Source organism: Linepithema humile, chromosome 8 (genome assembly GCF_040581485.1).
Source record: "Linepithema humile isolate Giens D197 chromosome 8, Lhum_UNIL_v1.0, whole genome shotgun sequence".
NCBI lineage: Eukaryota > Metazoa > Arthropoda > Insecta > Hymenoptera > Formicidae > Linepithema > Linepithema humile.
The window spans coordinates 2,933,646-2,955,695 of record NC_090135.1 but is presented as its reverse complement, the minus strand read 5'-3'; the positions used below and the strand labels follow the sequence as shown (position 1 = coordinate 2,955,695).

The 22,050-nt window shown below is 35.7% G+C and overlaps 2 protein-coding genes and 1 long non-coding RNA gene across 4 annotated transcripts; 2 read left to right on the top strand and 1 right to left on the bottom strand.

Annotated features, from left to right (window-relative positions):
• Positions 1–3,584: 3,584 nt before the first annotated feature.
• Positions 3,585–5,072, top strand: LOC105670485 (putative nuclease HARBI1; the record flags this gene model as incomplete). The annotated part of the gene is made up of 3 exons (XM_012364029.2): positions 3,585–3,781; positions 3,998–4,265; positions 4,469–5,072. Coding segments are annotated over 3 exons (984 nt in total), but the record flags the coding sequence as incomplete, so codon positions are not given.
• A 6,645-nt stretch (positions 5,073–11,717) lies between these two features.
• LOC105674022 (uncharacterized) lies at positions 11,718–14,535 on the bottom strand. Its single transcript, XM_067360059.1, has 7 exons — positions 14,273–14,535; positions 14,109–14,186; positions 13,977–14,021; positions 13,838–13,894; positions 12,965–13,221; positions 12,415–12,520; positions 11,718–12,341 (listed from the first exon to the last, which is right to left on the bottom strand). The coding sequence occupies exons 1-7, from the start codon at positions 14,370–14,372 to the stop codon at positions 12,172–12,174; spliced, it is 813 nt and encodes a 270-aa protein (XP_067216160.1). The 5' UTR covers positions 14,373–14,535; the 3' UTR covers positions 11,718–12,171.
• A 2-nt stretch (positions 14,536–14,537) lies between these two features.
• On the top strand, positions 14,538–20,606 carry LOC137001356 (uncharacterized). 2 transcript variants are annotated; one of them, XR_010891397.1, is made up of 7 exons: positions 14,538–14,691; positions 17,485–17,620; positions 17,757–17,859; positions 18,157–18,375; positions 18,777–18,997; positions 19,070–19,362; positions 19,554–20,606. It is a non-coding gene; the product is annotated as an uncharacterized lncRNA (long non-coding RNA). The 2 variants fall into 2 exon arrangements; XR_010891396.1 differs by having other exon boundaries at positions 19,070–19,358; positions 19,554–20,605.
• Positions 20,607–22,050: the final 1,444 nt, after the last annotated feature.

Below are 22,050 nucleotides of genomic sequence, written 5' to 3'. Positions count from 1 at the left end.
GAGGGGGATCTAAAAAGAGTCTAAAATGAGGGAAATTTGCGAAGGATGGGTAGGTAAGAGTTAGGAAGGAAATCCGTGTCACTTTGTTTATTAAGGCTATTCTGTTGTTTTTTTATGTGTAACATTTCTGAAATTAACCTTTTGCTATAAGATGGTTCTCTATCTAAAACCTCGATTTGATCCCATTCAAAATCATGATTGTGTTCTAATCTGTGACTCGAAATGGTAGAAGGAGAACCAGATCTTTTATTAATGTCATTGCGATGCTCTTTGATTCTAGTACGAAGTTGTCTCTTTGTTTGGCCTACATAAGAGGCATCACAATCATGACACGAAATTTTATAAACCACTCCGCTTTGTTGCATAGGATCAAGAAAATCTTTGCCAGTTTTTATAAATTTGTCTAATCGGTTATTACAATAGTAGGCAGTATTAAAATTGTATTTTTTAGAAATGGACGTAAGTTTTTCAGAAATATTGTTGACATATGGGATTATAAAAAATTTGGTTCCTCTCTCTTTAAATTGAGATGTATTATTTTTATTATTATGTAGTAAGAATTGAATCCTTTTATTAATAGTAGAAAAAATAAATTCTAAAGGGTAGCAATTATTTAGCAAAATCGAAATTGTGTGTTTTAAATTTTTTTGTTGAAATTTAGGATGTGATAGTCGAAAAATTTTATCTACTAGATTTATAATGACACCCTGCTTATGTATCAAAGGATGTTGGGAATGGAAATTTAGGTATCTTCCAGAGAAAGTAGGTTTATGGTATATATCAAAAATAAGTCTGTTGTTATCGTTAATGATTAAAATATTTAAAAAGCTAATCTGGTTGTCCGTACTAGTTTCCAAAGTAAAGTTTAGTCTCTCGTGTATTGAGTTAAAAACGTTAAGAATATTCTCAAATTCATCCCCATCCGCTGATAATAAAATGTCGTCTACATATCTATAGTAAAACCTCAAATTACAAGTTAACCGACCAATCGCCTCCCCCTCCAAGTCCTGCATAACAATGTCGGCCAAGACAGGTGACAAAGGGGAGCCCATGGGTGTGCCAAAAATTTGTCTAAAAATAGTTTGATTAAACTATTCCGGATAGGATATTGTCCGGATGGAAAAAAAGAAAACTTATCGATGAGTATACATATAAAAAAATCATGACCACCGATGGCATTTTACCTAGAGTTTATGGGTTGCCAAAGATTCATAAATCTGGCTGTCCTTTAAGATTAATTGTCTCATCTGTCAACAGCCCCCTGCATTCTCTCGCGGTTTACTTACACAACATAATATATAAAAGTTTACCGCGTCCGGAGAGCAACATTACTAATAGCTTCGATCTGGTGAATAAATTGAAGGATGTAACACTCGATCCGAGTTGCATTCTTGCCTCTCTGGACGTTGTTTCTCTTTTTACTAATATCCCTTCTGAGGCTGTTAACATTAGTACTAAACTTTACTTTGGAAACTAGTACGGACAACCAGATTAGCTTTTTAAATATTTTAATCATTAACGATAACAACAGACTTATTTTTGATATATACCATAAACCTACTTTCTCTGGAAGATACCTAAATTTCCATTCCCAACATCCTTTGATACATAAGCAGGGTGTCATTATAAATCTAGTAGATAAAATTTTTCGACTATCACATCCTAAATTTCAACAAAAAAATTTAAAACACACAATTTCGATTTTGCTAAATAATTGCTACCCTTTAGAATTTATTTTTTCTACTATTAATAAAAGGATTCAATTCTTACTACATAATAATAAAAATAATACATCTCAATTTAAAGAGAGAGGAACCAAATTTTTTATAATCCCATATGTCAACAATATTTCTGAAAAACTTACGTCCATTTCTAAAAAATACAATTTTAATACTGCCTACTATTGTAATAACCGATTAGACAAATTTATAAAAACTGGCAAAGATTTTCTTGATCCTATGCAACAAAGCGGAGTGGTTTATAAAATTTCGTGTCATGATTGTGATGCCTCTTATGTAGGCCAAACAAAGAGACAACTTCGTACTAGAATCAAAGAGCATCGCAATGACATTAATAAAAGATCTGGTTCTCCTTCTACCATTTCGAGTCACAGATTAGAACACAATCATGATTTTGAATGGGATCAAATCGAGGTTTTAGATAGAGAACCATCTTATAGCAAAAGGTTAATTTCAGAAATGTTACACATAAAAAAACAACAGAATAGCCTTAATAAACAAAGTGACACGGATTTCCTTCCTAACTCTTACCTACCCATCCTTCGCAAATTTCCCTCATTTTAGACTCTTTTTAGATCCCCCTCCTTTTCTCCCCTCTTCCATATTCCTTACTTCCCTTCCCCCTATTCCTCTAATAGATCGGCCCCTAGTCCTTCTACCAAAATCTTTGCTCATTTCAATTTCATCATTCATTCATCTGACATATATCCGAATGGACATATCAAAGTTTTATTCCATCCTTACGGACTTCAACTTTCTAATGGGACACCAAAACATTTTATCAAACTTTATATTCTTTGGACCTTCTTATATTCAACTGATATTATGATCAAAGGTAAATGTTGCTCTGTTTTTCTTGCAAATTATGTGACTAACGTCTTTCCATTCGTGTGTTGGGTTAAATTCGTTTCACATTTTTATAATAGTCTCTATTTTATTTCTTTTATTCATAATTTTCATAGATTGACCGATCACTCGTCGGCTTCTTATTTCTTGCAATCCGTTAAGCATAGTGAAAGGGTGGCAAAAAGAAAAATGTCTTCAGAGCGTTGCTGTTGCATGTCGCATATTAGAACACATTGACTTATAATTGGTTCGAATTTTGAAGACACATTTACTTCTACATTTTATCATGGACACTCAAGTAAGATCTTCTAACCTGCATTTATTATACTATGACTTTGCGTTTGCGATACTAATTCATTATTATTTTAATTTACTTTGTATATTTTATTTTACAACGAACTTTTAAATTTTGTCAACCGATATGCGTTAGCCTTGCGAAACATACTTGTTTTATTATTGCATGTTTCTTTTGTAACGTTTGTTTACTTATTTTGATATTATCACTGAAGATGGCCGAAATAAATGTGCCGAAACGTTTGAATTGACAATTTAGTTACTTATTATTTTTTGAGCATCTAACACCCGGCTCTGGGTCAATACAGCCAATTTATTTTTTATAATAGAATCCTCATCTGAAAGCGATTCATCAGATGAGGAAGATGTTTTGCCAATATTAATGTTAATTGATAGGCCACGTACAATGCAACATGTTCGTTGCCAAAATTATGTAGAAAATGTCGTGCCTTTATATACAGATACGGAATTTCAAATGCATTTTCGGTAAGATATACGTGTACATATAATTAATCCTTATAAATATTATTAATTTAATATAATATAAAAATGTCCCTCTCTTATAATCTATTTTACAATTATAAACAACTATCTCTGTCAAATTTACAATTCTCTCTCTCTCTCTCTCTCTTTCAAATATATATTTCTTATTACACCTATCTTATGAATATATAATCAATCTACAAATAAGTTAATTAATACACATTATTTATTCTTACTCATATATATATACATCAAAATAATTATTATTGTAGAATAAAACGGAATACTTTTAATTTTTTATTGGAGTTATTAAGACCAAAACTCTGTAAACAGAGTGAAAGATTTGGCAGAGAACCAATTTCTCCGGAGAAGCAATTACTGATTGCGATATGGACATTGGCTACACCAAATTCTTACAGGTAAATAGCATACATATTATTGAATTTAAATGAGAATTTTATATTACAAACATTTATGGCCAATTTCTTCATCTCCAGATAACTTTATCCGGCGAGTAACTTGCTGATTAGCCAATAGAAATTGACTATTCTAGCAAATATATATATCTTGCAAATAAGTTATGTGCCAGATATCTAGAGGTGAAGAAAAAGAGTATTAATCAATAAACCATTCAGATGTGTTTCAGACAGATTCAATGTTGGTAAAGGTACTGCATGGCGAGTTGTGCGAAGAGTGATTAATGCGTTATATGAAAAAGTAGGAACATTTATTTCTTGGCCAAATAGACAAGACGCAGAGCAAACTATGGAAACAATAGAAAATAATTACGGTTTCCCAGGAGTTATCGGTGCGATAGATGGAACGCATATAAAAATTACTGCGCCAAAATATCACGGTGAATCATATGTAAATAGAAAGGGATATCACTCTATTCAATTACAAGTAAGAGATATATAATAAATAATATATAAATTACATATAATTATAATATAATTAATAAATAAAATAATAAATATAATAAAATAAATAATGAATAAAATATAATAAAATAATAAAAAATAATATAGTAATATAATAATATAATAATAAATCAAATAAAATAACATATATAATAAATAAATAATAAATAATTAATTTGTTTCTAGGTTATTTGTGATGCACGTTTACGGTTTATTCATTGTTACACAGGACAAGTGGGATCTGTGCACGACATGCGTGTGTTTCGTTTATCAAATGTCGAAAACATGTTCACTAATGAAAATTTTCCACATGATAGTCATATATTAGGCGATGCAGCATATCGGCTTACCAAACACGTTATGGTACCATTTAAGGACAATGGTCACTTAACTGAACGTCAAATAAATTTTAACAAACGACTTTCTAGTGCAAGAATGATTGTAGAACGATCGTTAGGTTTGTTAAAAGGTCGTTTTAGAAGCATTCTGGATACACTTCCAATGCGAAGAACAGATTTGATCCCAAAATATATTATTGCATGTTGTATTCTGCATAATATATGCATATTACAAAATGATATGATAAACATTCCTATTATTGTTAATGAGCCAAATATCGCGCCACCACAATTAGAAATAAATTGCGAACAGAGAGAGGGCATTGAAAAAAGAAACGCCATTATGTATTTGCTACCAAACATGTAAAATTAAAAATAAGTTACATTTGTTTTTGTATTTAGAATAAATAAATAATTGAACATTTCTGTAATAAATATATTATATATTTTGACTGTTTTGTTATACATATATATCTATATCCAGTACAATATTATATTATAATACTAAAAAAATACTGTTTTGTTTTTATCAATCATAGTTATACATACACTGCTTTGAATTAAAAGAAAAGTCTGAATCTTTTAAATGTATTTAACTCTACTTTTAAAAATATGTAACTTTATTAAATTGTATATGTTACTATTGAAACAATAAAATAAAAAGATAAATAATTAAACAAATCAAAATAAAATAATTAGTATCACTTTAACTCTTAAACAAATCAAAATAAAATTATAAATAGTATCACTTTAACTCTTAAACAAATCAAAATAAAATTATAATTAGTATCACTTTAACTCTTAAACAAATTAAAATAAAATTATAATTAGTATCACTTTAACTCTTAAACAAATTAAAATAAAATTATAATTAGTATCACTTTAACTCTTAAACAAATCAAAATAAAATTATAATTAGTATCACTTTTGTTGAGGTTGTACGGGATTCAAAGAATGCACAGTATAAAGGATATAAAGTTTATTTAGCGCACACTGGTTGTACAGCGTGATGACACGGCGAGCTACACATGACACATACAGAAAAACCAACCCACAAGAGGGAGGAGGGAACAGGAAACCGGATGCATGCGCATGATGCTACCGCACACATTACGCGCCAGAATATAAAAACAAAAATAGAAACGCGCTATGTACTAAAGTAGAAGACAGGGCGCATTGATTAATTGAACCTTACATTCTAACACTCCTCCTATCAATGCGTCCAAAGGAACAAAATAAAAAAAACATCATTACCTCTTAACTTTCTATTCTTATTTTAATCCTAACAACTTTACGCATTCTTCGTGCTTTGCTTTGGTCAAGGGTTTTGTTAATAGATCTGCTATCATGTGGGTGGGGGAAGTCCGAGTCCTGGTGGGGACCCAGATGAGATATCTGGGCCTCATCCTGGATGGGCTTTGGGGATTCGAACGGCACTTTGTGCAAACCGTCCCCAGGGCGGACAGGATGGCGGCAGCGTTAGGCCGTCTCCTGCCCAACGTGGGTGGGCCGAACGTAAGGGTTCGGCGTCTGTACGCCAACGTAGTGCAGTCGGTGTCCCTCTACGGGGCACCGATATGGGCCGATAAAGTCCTGGCCAGTCGGCGCATTAAAGCGATCGTGCATCGCCAACAGCGTCGACTGGCCTCGAGGATCATTCGGTCCTACTGCACGACGTCGTTCGTGGCGGCCACGGCCCTGGCGGGCCTCCTCCCGGTAGAGTTTTTGGCGAACTCGTACGCTGAAGTGTATCAGCGTACGAGGGACCCTGACCGCGCCGGGAGCGCCCGTCTAAGACCAGGGGCCGTGGATAAAATTAGGAAGAGTGCCCGTCGCAGAGCTATATCCCAATGGCAAGAAGCCATGGCGGATTCTGCGACGGGCAGATGGACCACCCACGCCATCCAGCCCTGTCTACCGGAATGGGTAGACAGGCGAGGACGAGGACTTGAGTTCCACCTGACACAGGTACTCACCGGGCACGGTTGCTTCGGTGACTACCTGTGCAGGATTGGTAGGGAGCGTACGACGAGATGCCACCACTGTGCGGCCGGTCGGGACTCGGCGCAACACACACTCCAAGAGTGCAGCGCATGGGACGAGGAGCGTCGAGTCCTGACCGCAGTGGTCGGCGGAGACCTCTCCCTGCCAGTAGTGGTTAAGGCCATGCTGGAGGGAGAGGAGAAATGGAGGGCCGTCTCCTTCTTCTGCGACAGCGTAATGCTGCAGAAGGAGGAGGCGGAGAGAGAGAGAAGAGGGGAGGCGGCGGGGGGAGGGGGATGATTTCCCCTCCCTTCCGTCAACATGTATCCCCCACCCACCCCCCAAAGGGGTAAATAGGAGCAGAGCCTTCCCAGGGGGGCGGTACTCACCCCACTGGGGAGGACTCTTATTGGAAGGGGCCCATTAGGGGGCCCCTCTACATCGGGCAGCCGGAGGGGAGGGAGAATATAGTCCGGTATATCTGGAATTATACCTCTCCTCCGGAGTTAAAATTGGGCAGTAACAACCGAGGGAGAGGGAAAGCCTCTCCCTCGGAGTTTACATTGAGCAGTGGCCGGGGGGGAGGGAGATTACCTGCAATTGTTGGAATTATACCTCTCCTCCGGCACGTGGAGGACTTAATCCTCCACAGCGAATGGCCGGAGAGGTGGATACCGAGCTTTATCGGAATCACATCCTCTCTCCGGCGGGGGGGGTCAGTAGGGAGCGGGGGCTCCCGGCTGGCCTCAGCCCCCCACCAATTACGGGAGGGCGGGGAAAGGCCGAGATAGCCCGGTCTTTCCCGGTAAGGATGGCGACAATAAAGGGGAAGGGGGACTTGAGAACCCTCCCTTCCCCCGAGATGAGACCGATAAACGGTCAAGATTGAGGAAGGGTGAGATGAATGCCGCTGGCGATGCCTCACCCTTCCTCCTTATGGTCTAGGATGGCTATCGGCAGGGGTTTTAGTGGGTATGCCTGGGACATCTTCCCAGGAGAATCCCACATAACCCACGGGACTCCCCCCGGATCCCGTGGGTATCCATAAAGGATTTCCCCTGCCTTATCAAAAAAAAAAAAAAAAAAAGATCTGCTATCATTCTATCGGTAGGTAAGTAACTTAAATTAATTTCGCCTCTTTCTCTAATTTCTCGCGAAAAATGATATCTAATGTCGATATGTTTACTTCGACCATGAAATGTATGATTTTTATTTAACTCTATCGCGCTTTGATTATCGCAATACACTTTTGTTGCATCTGTTACACAAGACTTGAATCCCATATGTTCTAACAAACGTCTTAAGTATACTATTTCTTTACATACTTCCGATAAAGACATGTACTCAGCTTCCATCGTGGATAGTGCTACAGATTTTTGTTTCTTTGATTTCCAACTAATTGGGCCATTAGCCATTATAACTACGTTACCACTACATGACTTACGATCTTCTACATCACCGGCCCAATCCGAATCTACATAAGCTTGCATTCTTTTACAGTCTTTAGCATATGTTATGCCGTAATCGATAGTATGTTGCAAATACCGTATTACCCTTTTTGCAAGTTTCCAATGAACCTCCTCGGGATCCGTGCAGAAACGACTTAACGCATTGACAGCAAACGCTAGATCCGGACGCGTTGCGTTAGCCAAATAGATTAAGCTTCCTATTAATTCTCTGTAAGGTCTACGTTTCATATTCAATCTCTCTTCTTCTGTGCTTGGTTCCAACCTTCTTACAAGCTTTTGGTTTGCTTCAAGTGGAGTCGATATTGGTTTACAATTTTCCATTTTAAACCTTTGTAGTATATCTGTAATATATCTCTGTTGTGTTAACTTTATTTTTCCTGTGTGCCCATCCCTTTCTATGTTTATTCCGAGAATGTCATTTACAGGACCTAAATCATTCATCTGAAACTTGTTACTTAAAGTATCCTTTAGCTTTTGTAATTCATGCATGTCTTTTGATGCCACAAGTAAGTCATCTACGTAAACTATTATTATTACTCTATTATTCTTATTAGTACTTACATAGACGCAAGGATCCACATCATTATTTAACATGTTTATACTTCTAAAATAAGTATCTAGTTTTTCATACCAACATCGACCTGCCTGTTTTAAGCCGTAGAGTGGTCTTTTCAAGAGACAGACTTTCTCCTCCTGTCCTTGGACTTCAAAAGCTTCAGGTTGCATCATATAGACTTCGTCCGGCAAGTCACCTTGTATATAAGCAGTCTTGACATCCATTTGATGCACATGCATCTCTTCTTGAACACATCCGGCGAGAAAAGCGCGTATTGTCTCATATCTTGCTACAGGTGCGAATACCTCTTCGTAGTCTACGCCGTGTTTTTGTTCACAGCCACGTACCACTAAGCGTGCCTTATACTTATCTATTGACCCATCTTGTTTCCTTTTTATTTTGAATACCCATCGATTGGACAGTACTTTCTTCCCTTTGGGTCGTGTTACGAGCTCCCATGTTTTGTACTTCATGAGGGAGTCATATTCTAATTGCATAGCATCTAGTCATGCTTGTTTGTCGATTCTGTTTTCTATTTCTTCTATATTAGATGGCTCAGCTGATGATCCTTCATTGTGTCTCATTTCATGATATAATTTTCTTGGTCTACCCCTTTTTCCAGTTTTCAATATTTTTGGTCGGCCAGGACCTCTTCTTGAAATTTTCGGAGTATCTATTTGTTCTTCATTCGTCTCCTCTTCATTTTCTTCGCTTGATTCTTGTTCGGAATCCATGTTTTCGCCTATTTCTTCGTTTGTTTCGTGAACGGTAGATGGATCCACTGGCTTGGTACTGGGCAATTCCATTGACTGGTGCCAATCTGGATTTAGGAGGACCCTGAAATTTTTCTCCAAACTACTTACTTCACCTTCCAAGTCTTCAGTGAATCTCACATCACGGCTTTTTATTATCGTGTTTGTATGAGGATTCCACAATCTATAGGCCTTGGACTCCTGTGAATAACCAGCCAGTATATACTCCTTTCCTTTTGGGTTAAACTTACCTCTAAAGGGTTTCTTTTCGAGCGCTATGACCTTGCTGCCAAATATACGCATAAAACCTACGTATGGTTTTTCATTCGACCAGGCTTCTATGGGTGTTGAATGTTCTAATACCTTTGTTGGGCATCTATTACGGATATAAGCCGCAGTGTTGACGGCCTCACCCCACAGACTATTGGGAACTCCAGACTGTAATAACATGCAGCGTGCCATTTCTACCAAGGTTCTGTTAGCACGCTCAGCGATACCGTTTTGTTGAGGACAGTATTCGACGCTCAGTTGTCTCTTGATCCCTTCTTCTTCAAGAAAGTTACTAAATTCTTTGGATAAATATTCTTTCGCGTTATCTGTACGAATTTTCTTTATTTTGCAACCGGTTTCTTTTTCAGCGCGCCTTTTGTAAGCCTTAAAGGCTGTTATAACGTCTGAACGTTTTTTCAACATCACGACTTCTACATGTCTAGACATGTCGTCGATAAATGTTACAAAGTACCTTGCTCCACCTAATGAAGGGACGTTCATGGGACCGCATATGTCGGAATGTACTAGCCCGAGTCTTTCTTTTTCCCTCTTAGTTGAACTTTTATAAGGAAGTTGGTGAATTTTACATTTGTTACAAACTTCGCAATTAATTTCTGTGGAATTACCTTTCATATTTAGGCCAATTACCATCTCCTGAGACTGTAACCTTTTTAGATCTCTTAGATTTAGGTGGCCAAACCTTTGGTGCCAGCGTAGAAGATTATTATTTCCGACATCACGCGCAGCCAGGGCCCCCGATTGTACAGCTTCATCTACAACATACAACTGCCCCTGTCTTTTTGCAATTAACGCCGTAGAACCATCGTGTCGATTTACGAACGCGCATTTCTTATTAAATGTCACCGTGTAGCCATTGTCGGTCATACGAGATACTGACAATAAGTTACTTCTAAATTGTGGCACTAGCATCGCGCCTTTTAACTTAATGTCGTTCATCTTACTGTTCCCTAATCTCACTTTCATTCTTACGTCACCACTACCGCCGGATTCAACAAAATGTTCTGTAGCGGTGTAGACGTCACACCTCTCATCTGCATTTAATTCATGGAATTTTTCCTTGTTGTGACACATATGGTTTGTCGCACCACTGTCTAGGCACCACTGCGTTGACTTTTGTGGTCCGCTATATTGGGCACATGCAAACATTGCATCTTGTGTGTTATTTCCTGTATGACGTTTTGATTTGCTCTTACAGTCTATCGATTTATGTCCGATCTTGTTGCACTTATAGCACTTTCCCGTAAACTTGTAGTTTTTCGTGTATTTCGTATGTGTGTCTTTTGCATTTTTGACGGATCCTTTATTACTTGCCATTAATGCGTTGTTTTCTGAGTCATGATTTTTACAATCATCTTGATCGATGCGTCGCGCTTCCTCTTCAATAAGCTTTGTTTTAAGGAAATCAATCGTCGGTATGTTATCTCGTGACTCCATGGCAACACAAAAGTTCTCGTAATCGGGTGGTAATGAGTTCAGCATTATGATTGATATTAGTTCTTCTGGTAACTTTATTCCAGCGTCTTCTAATTGTTCTACTTTATCGACAAAACTATTCACGTATTCCATCATGCTTTGTCCTTGTCCTTTCTTCATACGATATAAATGCTTATATAGAACGGATTTCCTTACCGGACCTCTGGATTCGTATATGTTTGTTAATTTTTCCCATGCCTCATGCGACGTTGTTGCCTTTTTAACGTGATTTAATTGATTCTTCGAAATGCTCAATAGTATTAACGCCAGCGCTTTTTCATCCTTCGATGTCCAAACATCACTGTTTTCGGGCGTGCGAATTTCGGTTCCACTGGTGTATTTCCATAATTCGTTGCATACGAGTACACTTTTTATTTGAATTTTCCACGACTCGTAATTAGTATCGTTCAATTTTTCAATGTTTTGCGTTCCAATGACGACCGACATGATGATTTCTTCTAGAGGTTATTTTTACAGAACAACGAGACTTAGAACACGCACTCGATTTTTACTTTTCTGCGCTCTGGGCCCATAACCTGTTGAGGTTGTACGGGATTCAAAGAATGCACAGTATAAAGGATATAAAGTTTATTTAGCGCACACTGGTTGTACAGCGTGATGACACGGCGAGCTACACATGACACATACAGAAAAACCAACCCACAAGAGGGAGGAGGGAACAGGAAACCGGATGCATGCGCATGATGCTACCGCACACATTACGCGCCAGAATATAAAAACAAAAATAGAAACGCGCTATGTACTAAAGTAGAAGACAGGGCGCATTGATTAATTGAACCTTACATTCTAACAACTTTAACTCTTAAACAAATTAAAATAAAATTATAATTAGTATCACTTTAACTCTTAAACAAATTAAAATAAAATTATAATTAGTATCACTTTAACTCTTAAACAAATCAAAATAAAATGATTAATATCACATTTCAACTTTTAAAGTTTGTAAACGTAACTTTATAACAAAATAAAAACGTAAGTTTTTTTCTTTTTGATTCTAACATCACAATTAATCTTTTCTTTTTTCTAACAGTCTTTCCATTATATTCTCAATCCGCTTAAATATAACCATTTTTTCATTATGATGCTTTTCCTTATTCTCTCTTCTTTTCTTTTGTTCTTCCTTATTATCTGCTATGTATTGCTCCATAAGTGTATTTAATTTCTTTTTTTTAATACCTGAAATTATAATTATAAAAATGCTAACCTAATAAATTTAATTTACATATACATATAAAATATTTAATCTTACGTTTTTCTGGTGGATTCTCTTCTTCTTCTTCACTTTCGGTAACATGAGATCCAGCCACTGCCAATGGTTGCACCCATGGTTTGTCCGCAAATAATTCCTGCATATTCTGAAGTAAAGAAGAGAAAAAAAAAGATACAAATAGTACATTATATTTAATTTACATTTTAGTAAGTAATATTCACTCTAACAAGTAATATTATTTGTATAATAAAATTGTTAAGTATAGATATACAGTGTCCCTAAATTTGCACCCGTGCAATACAAGACGTAATACTTTATGCTAAAAGAAGTAACTTTTCTTTAGCAAAATTACGATAAATAATAATAGTCCGATAAATAATAATAAGATACTCTGTAATGTTAATATAGTTTCTCGGGCGCAATTTTGCTAAAGAAGAACATTGTTTCTGTATTAGGTTCTGTACAGTATGTCTTATACTCCGCGGGCGCAAATATAGAGACATCCTGTATAAATATAAGTATATAAGACATGTATATAAGAACAAGCATATGTCTTTACATAAAATAAAAATTTAAAAATAAGCAATACCTGAAAGTATTTCCATTTCTTAGGGTTATTACCACTTTTGCTATTATGGTCTAAAATTGTTTTATATGTACGTTTCAAGGCCTGAAATTTTGTCGAGCATTTTACACCCGATACATTATATCCTTTGTCTTGCATAATTTTTGCTATTTTTTCCCAAGATTGTTTTACAGTACATTTACCACTATAAAACTCGTCTTTGTAGTCACTATATGTATTTATAAGCAGCAAAGTCTCAGCTTTGCTCCAAAGATGAGTGCCTGTAACAATTAAAAATAATAAATATTTTATATACATAAATATTATACATACATAATTGATTTTATAACATTCATTTCATAAATTATATTCACTTAAATCGCTAAAGTTAAATTTAATAATTTCTAATTATGTACCTTTATATTGTGTGTGTATGTGCAGTATTTATATATATATAAAACATGATTTTTTATATAATACGTAATATCAAAAGTTACATAATTAGAAATTATTAAATTTACTTTAGCTATTTAAGTAAAAATAGGTTATGAGTGTTATAAAATCAATTTGAGATTGGGCTATAATATTATTGTCGTTTACATACAAAGACTATGTTTCTTTACCTACAAATATAAAATATTGTTACCATTAATTATATTGCATTACGGAATCTATTTTATGTAGAAAACACCCGATTGACTACGTTGACTACAGTCATTCACAACTATCGATGCCTAGAATTTTTCCACTGGATGGTTGCTGTGAATGGCCTATGGTTTATTGCAACGTGGTCAATCGCGTGCCATCTATTTTATGTTAATAAATCAATGCATAGATTATAGTATCTTTACAAAATTGTGGCATTGTGTAAATATATGCATAAAATTTTTAGCTTACCTTCTATATTTTCAAAATCACTTTTATCGCTATTCGCTGTACTGGTACTGGTATTTGCTGAAATAAAACAAATTATAGTTTAGATTATTATGTAAATGTAGGCAATTTTGTCAAATGTAAATCAATTTTTGTAACTTACCTTCTATATTTTCAGAATTGTTTCTGCTACTATTGCTCGTACTTGCTAAAATAAAACCATTTGATATAAATTAATAATATTCATTTTATTGTATATTGATATTTTGCGCATAACATCTATTATGATATTTACATTTGGCACAAAGTAGGTTGTAGCTGCACAGCGTCTTTTTTTTAGCTCTTTCCAAAAGTAAAGTTGCAAAAGTCATATCTATAAAATAGGTTAAGTTATAATATAGTATTTTATATTTATAAAAATATCGAAATTATTCATTATATTACATTAAGCATTGGTACCTTGTCGTGCTTTTTCTGCATCTAAAGCATTTACAATTATTTTATATTCACTGTTATCCTCTATATCTATCAGTGTCAGTTCTTCACTGAATGCCGCCATGTTTTTACTTGTTTTTACTGCAACTGCCTCACCTCGCGAACCGCAGTAGTCGAAGCAGGAAGTGACGACGAAATCTATGACGTCACACGAATGTGAATACGCTTTGAAAGCTTACTGCCGCGTATATCGAAACGGCCTTTACTGTGCTACCAGTACTGCCAGTGAATACCGAAACGCAGCCTTTGTGTGATGCTGCCGCTCGTTTCTGGCAGCACTGGTGTGTGTGTGTGTGTGTGTGTGTGTGTGTGTGTGTGTTTGTGTTATGTGCTATGAAACCCGGCTGAAAAAAATGGATTGAAGGCACTCTGAAGGATAAAGTGTATGTATTACACATAAATTTTGCAACATTTTTGCAAACATTCACATTATTTAGTTACATATATTCATATTCTAATTTCTGTAAAATACTTTTATTCATGTGCTTCATGTGTATATATTATATATATTATGTGCTCTATATTATACATATTCACATCAAAGTATCTATGTAAAAAGTTAATATCATTTTGTATATTGTTATAATAAATGTATATGTTATATAACTTATATTATATATTATTTATATGACGAATGGCATATATCATTTAACACATACATTATATATATATAAAGCATATGACGTAATAAAAATATCTTACAATAAAGAATAAGACAAGCCAGAGGTGGTTTTCTCGTGGACTGGCAATATAAAATAAGATAAGCCAGAGGCGGTTTTCTCGTGGACTGGCATTAGAGAATTCTTATTCTTGTCTTCAAGCCAGAGGCGATTTTTTCATGGACTGGCAATACAGAATAAGACAAGCCAGAGGCGGTTTTCTCGTGGACTGGCAATATAAAATAAAACAAGCCAGAGGCGGTTTTCTCGTGGACTGGCATTAGAGAATTCTTATTCTTCTCTTCAAGCCAGAGGCGGTTTTCTCGTGGACTGGCAATACAGAATAAGACAAGCCAGAGGCGGTTTTCTCGTGGACTGGCATTAGAGAATTTTTATTCTTCTCTTCAAGCCAGAGGCGGTTTTCTCGTGGACTGGCAATACAGAATAAGACAAGCCAGAGGCGGTTTTCTCGTGGACTGGCAATTTAGAATTACAAAAGCCAGAGACGATCTAACGTCAGCTAACAATTTTTAATAAATATAGTTAGAGGCGATCTAACGTCAGCTGACCGTTTAGAAAAAAGAGAGCTAAAGACGATTTATTCGTGAACTGACAGATTTTAAGAAATATTGTCAGAGGCGATCTAACGTCAGCGGACCGTTTAGAAAAAAGAGAGCTAAATACGATTTATTTGTGAACTGGCAGATTTTAAGAAATACGTATTTCTTTTAGTTAATAATTTACTACACTTGTGGTCTGTTTTTGTTTTATCGAATAATCTATAAGGTTATTTCATCTTTTTTCTCGCTATTAAAATTCTATCGTATGGCTGTATGATGTACATACGAGACGAAATAGACTTATACAAGGTGTCTAATAGATATAAATTAGATATGATAAAATTTCTTATTTGAAAAATGTATGTATAATACTATACAGGGTGAGGCAAAAGTATGGAAACCCCCGAATAAGTTTTGAGGAAGGCATTTTACGAAAAAATGTTTAATACAAAAGTTTTAGGAAATTTCTCTGGCTTTTTAATGGTGACCTTGGATTTGACCTTGACCGTGACCTTGAAGGTCATTTGAAGGTCAGAGTAATTTTTTTAAATGGAAACCCCTATTTTTTATTCCAAAATCTAATAGCTGGTGTCAAGAACTTTTCAAAACACTATAATGAAGTTATTTTTCGTTAAGTACTTTTCGAGTTATGAGGCTTGTAAATTACAGTATTTTGACATAAAATACAAAATATCTTGTAAAACATTCAATTTTTGGGAATTTTACCTTAATACTTTTATGCATAAAATAATGAGACGAATCAATTGGTATAAAGAAAACACATTGGTTTTAAAAAAAAGTATGCAGTTGCATGTTGCAAACTACATATTTTTTCTTGAAAGCAACTATGTGTTTTCTTTATACCAATTGATTCGTCTCATTATTTTATGCATAAAAGTATTAAGGTAAGATTCCCAAAAATTGAATGTTTTACAAGATATTTTGTATTTTATGTCAAAATACTGTAATTTACAAGCCTCATAACTCGAAAAGTACTTAATAAAAAATAACTTCATTATAGTGTTTTGAAAAGCTCTTGACACCAGCTATTAGATTTTGGAATAAAAAATAGGGGTTTCCATTTAAAAAAATTACTCTGACCTTCAAATAACCTTCAAGGTCACGGTCAAGGTCAAATCCAAGGTCACCATTGAAAAGCCAGAGAAATTTCCTAAAACTTTTGTATTTAACATTTTTTCGTAAAATGCCTTCCTCAAAACTTATTCGGGGGTTTCCATACTTTTGCCTCACCCTGTATATCTAATAAGAAAAAAATGTTATATGCTTTCCTTATTTTTATTCTTATGTAATTAATACAAAATAAATAAATAAGGTAATTATTCAATACATACATATATATATTGAATATAGTTGTCTTTATTTTGTATTTTATATAACTGAAATGATATATACTCTCATTATTTCAGTTATCATCATATAAAATATAAAATAAAGATAATTATTTATTTAATATATATGTATATGTATATATTAATTAATTGATTAATTAGTTATTTTGTATTTTCTACATAAGGATAAAAATAAGAAAAGTATATGACATTTTTCTTCAGTGATATATATAGTATTTTATGAATATTTTTATTTATTATTTTGTCATATTTAGTTTGTATTTATTTGACACCTTGTATACGCCTATGTTTTCTCGGACATTATATTGCAGCCTTGCGACGAAATTTCAGTCGAGGAAACAAGCGCAAGCATCGTTTGTTTACAAACTTCCGATGACACACGTACACAGACCACACGTCAGTGTAGTGAGTTACCACTACAAACAAATGCGTACACACGGACCTACGCGGCGTAGGCTACGCCGATAATGTCATTTCATTTTTAGTACCATCGAAATGATGGCGCTTTCGCGTCGGAGTTCGCCCGTTACTTTAGCATCCTCTTAAATCGACGCATAATCTGATATTACCATTTTTCTTCCTTACAGGTATTATCCGCGCGCAATGGTGAGACGCTCGGACGGATAATTCCCCTTTTTAATAGATCATCGGTGATCTCTCTGATCTGTAGGCGCTCCGCATAGGCAAAGCGTCGCGGCGCAAATGCATAAATTGAAGGATCACGTAAGTGTACTTTTACTTCATAATTATCTTCGATCGGCTCGACATTCTTATTTTCTATATCTACTAACAAGTTAATTAATTTTTCCTTAAATTCTAAATCTATATTGCTAATGCTATTTTCAATTATTTTCTGCAGGTCGTGCGCCTGATTATCTTCAATACAGAGCGGCAATTGCTCGAACAAGCTGACTCGGCTTGTTGAGCTTACCTCCGATGCGTCGCTGTGTTTATAAATTAAGGTGAGTTTGTTCTTTTTTATGAAGTCGCGACCTAGAATCAAATCACCTGTGTACGACTCGTTTAAAATATACAACGGGATTTCGAATATTTTGTTTTCAATGTCTTTTAACGTTACTTTAGTCGGCACGATTCCTACGACCTTCAACGATTTTGTACTCAAATTTACTAAGTCCCTATTTGCCGGTAGAATTTTATGTTTTTTCGGCATTATAAATTTAGCAAAAATCCGATAGTTAATAAATGATACCGGACTGCCGGTATCAACTAACGCTTCTAATTCGCATTTTTCTTCGCAGACGCTCGTGATTTTCGTTGTCGGCTGGAACAGCTCTAATTTGCCTTCGGCTGGTTCTGCGACGATCGCCACGACGTCGTCGTTCGACGCCACGGACGAAACAGCTGCTGCTGTATAGGCCGTCGCCTGACGAGCCTGTACCGTCGGCTTCCCGTCGCCCTTGCTCTTAAGCACGGGGCAATCAAATTGACGGTGACCCTTCGCCTTGCAGTAAAAGCAGGTAGTGTCACCTCGACATTCTTTATGCGTATGTCCTTTTTTCCTGCAATTTCGGCACAAATTAATGTTCGTTTGTCTAGGCGCGTTTGCTGACGAACCGGGTTTCCGTTCGGTATCAACGCCACCCTCAGCGATACGGCGCATTTTCACTAGAAAGTCGTCAATTGAGTCGCCCGCGATCGAGAGAGCTATGGCTCTCAATGAGCTATGCATTATTCCGCCGATAAGCAGATGTATCGAGTCTTTTATCGGTAAATTTAAACTGTTCAATAACGTGAGTTTGGCGATTGTGTATTGGTCGAACGTTTCTTTATGCGCGTTCCATTTTCGCGCCTCGACCTTCTGCATCGCCTTGTAAAACGGCACTTTCTTTTCAAACATTTTATTGAGTTCAATTTTCAGGGCCAGCCAAGATCCGATCACTTCGCCCGTCTGGATCTCATACCACTGGCGGGCGAATTTCGTTAATTTACTGGACGCGGCCAGTAATGTGATCCCGTCGGACGCGCCATGTCCGACGGCAACTTGGTCGACCCGTCTCGACCACACGACAACGTTTTCGTCTTCACCGCCACTAAACTCCGGAATCTGAGAGGCCAGCCAACTAACCGCGTTGCCCGTCGGTAATGTATTTGCACTAATATGAGTCTGGCCGTTTATCGCTGAATTTAAATTGTTCGACACATTACTTTCAGTTCTGCTGTTAGTTTCTGAGCTACCTGGATCTGCCTCTCCGTCTGACTGGACCACCTGAACGTTTCCCGCCCTCGGCGCCAGCTGCTGCAGTACCTGCAGCATAAACTGCTGCTGTTGCTGCTGCTTCATCATCGTCGTGGAGATGTCCGACATTGCCTGACGGAACATCTCCGACGTCAGCAGCTCTCCTCCGACTGTTCGCCTTGCAGACGATGCTGCTGGGACGTGGATCTCACCAACGGCCTGTTGTTCGTCCAACGTCCTCTCCGACGGCCCAATCCTCTCAAGGTGGGTGAGTATTTGATCAATAAGGAGGTCTCGGTCGCCAATTACCGGTATCTGATACCGCCGAGCCTCCCTTTGAATTGCTTCTAACGAAGCCTGCTCCAACTCTTCTCGATCTAGCATCGACCTCGTCTTCGGCATGATGCTTGCCCGACACGACCCGACAACGTCTTTTTAATAGTTTTTCTCCGCTTTTAGACTCGAAGAGCCTGTTTTCGACTTCGACACGACACGGCAGCAATCTTAGTTCTTTTTCGACACGGTGCGGACTTGAAAAGCCCTTTTTCAATTTCGGCACGACACGGCAGTGATTTTTTAACGTATTTCGACACGACACGGCTCAAGGATACCGTAATCCCACTTCTGAGCTGTAAGAAATTTACCGACAGTCTGTAATTTTTAAATAAAAGATGGAAAATATAATGTTCGGCAACGACTAACTTTTTGTACGGTAAGACGGTTACGTCCTCTCTCCGACCTTATTTATTTAAGTGACCCAGATAGCAAAATACTTCCACGGTGCTGGTATGGTAAACGTACGTCGTACTCTGCGTATCAGTACCGTACCTACCACGTACGTGCGTACCATAGGCGTACATTACCAGTACACCGTATTGGTACGCGGTAACGCTACCGTAGCGCCACTGTGCATTTGATATAAGGTTATAATTGTACGTTGTACTCTCACAATACCAGTAAAGTACCAGCATAAGAATGCATTTTCGTACCGGCTACCCTCCCTCTTTGTCCCCTTCTCGCTCCTTTTCTTTTTATTATTATAAAGATATATAAAGGTTATTCATTAAAAAACAGTATTAGTTATTTCAATTGTAATTAAAAAGCATTTATTCATTTACACATCATATGTATACATAATTTTAATATGTATAATAATATTTATAATATATAATATAATGTATATAATCAATATAATATAATTAATATAATATATTATAATATAATTAATTTATATACTAACAAAAAATAAAAATAGAGGGTGTTTGTGCTTAAACCGCTAATTATTATTCGCTAATTTTTACAATCTTCTCGTTTGATACATGAGTTAACAATCTTTGTATAGAAAACAAAAATTAAAACAATATTTAGACGTTTCGATCAGTAATTTGATCATCTTCAGTAACGCAGAAAATTCGCAAAAGAAAACCATTTAATTGTCATACCATGAGACTGCTATTAAAAAGTATGTTAAAGGTCTATATTGTGGAATGAAATTGAGTTGTCGAGACTAAAAAAAACCAACATTTATTCCACAATGTGGACCTATTACATTGTAAGATTGAGAAGATTGTAAAAATTAGCGATTAATAACCAGCGATTTAGGCACGAATATCCTCTATTTTTATTTTTTGTTATTATTTCGTACTTATCTCTTTTATTTTCTTAATTTATATAATTATGTATATATGTATATACATATTTATATAATAATGTATACAATTAATTTATATACATTTAATTAATTTGTTAATTATAATTTAAATTTAAAATTACAATTAACAAATTAATTAAATATCGTTTTAAAATAAAGCCAAACAGAGCTAGAGCTGGATCGATTTGCTCAAAAATTCTTTTTTATTATTATATACAGACGTTTCGGCCAAGGTACGTGGCCATCTTCAGTGTAATACAATTAAAAAACTTAAAACATAATTAGAGAAGCGTTGGTAAAATTTTGACTAAGAAAACGCATCTTGTTAAAGTGAAAAAACAATAATCCAATTAGGGATATTATCAACGGTTCAAACAAATTATTGAAAAATTCTGTGTATAAATACCTCTGATAAAACGTGTAGTACAAAGTAAAATCATATACGTGTAAAGCCAACAGACCGTCTAATTTGCAAAAATAGAAAAAACAAAACAAAATGAAAGACATTATAAAAATAAGTTAAAACATGAAAAATTAATTTTTAATGTCTATACCTTGAACGGTTCGTCAACGATTATGTAAAAGAAATGTGACATGTGTCCACGGCTGTGAGTGGGACTCGACTGGTAAGGATGTAGGATGGAAAGGAAAGAGGGGATAGGTTATAGACGAAGATTATAGGGTGGGGAATTTTTTGAGTATTGGAAGATATGTATCCGGTAATGATTCTGTGTCCTCCTGTTTGTTCAGTCCTGTATTCTGTCTTTTTATATGTAGCATTTCGGAAGTTAATCTTTTGCTGTAACAAGGTTCTCTGTCTAATATATCAATTTCGTCCCATTTAAAGTCATGATTAAAATCCATTCTGTGGCACGAAATTATTGAGGGAGAGCCTGTTTTTTTATTGATATCCGTTCTGTGTTCTTTTATTCTAGTCCGTAATTGTCTTTTTGTCTGTCCTACGTACGTAGCGTCACAGTCTCGACAAGAAATCTTATAGACAATTTCACACTGGTTCATCCTATCTAGAGAGTCTTTTCCGGTTTTTATAAATTTGTTCAATTTATTGTTGCAAGAAAAGGCCAACATACAATCGTTACTTTTTGAGATTTGAACAAATTGTTCCGATAAATTTTTTACATATGGTACCGTAAAAATCTTTCTTTTGTTATTATTGTTCGTATTTGCGTTATTATTGTCATTTTTGTTAAAAATCTTGTGTATATGAAATTTTATTCTATTTTTAATGGTTAAGAAAATAAAATCTAAAGGATAACTATTGTTTAATAAAATAGTTATTATGTC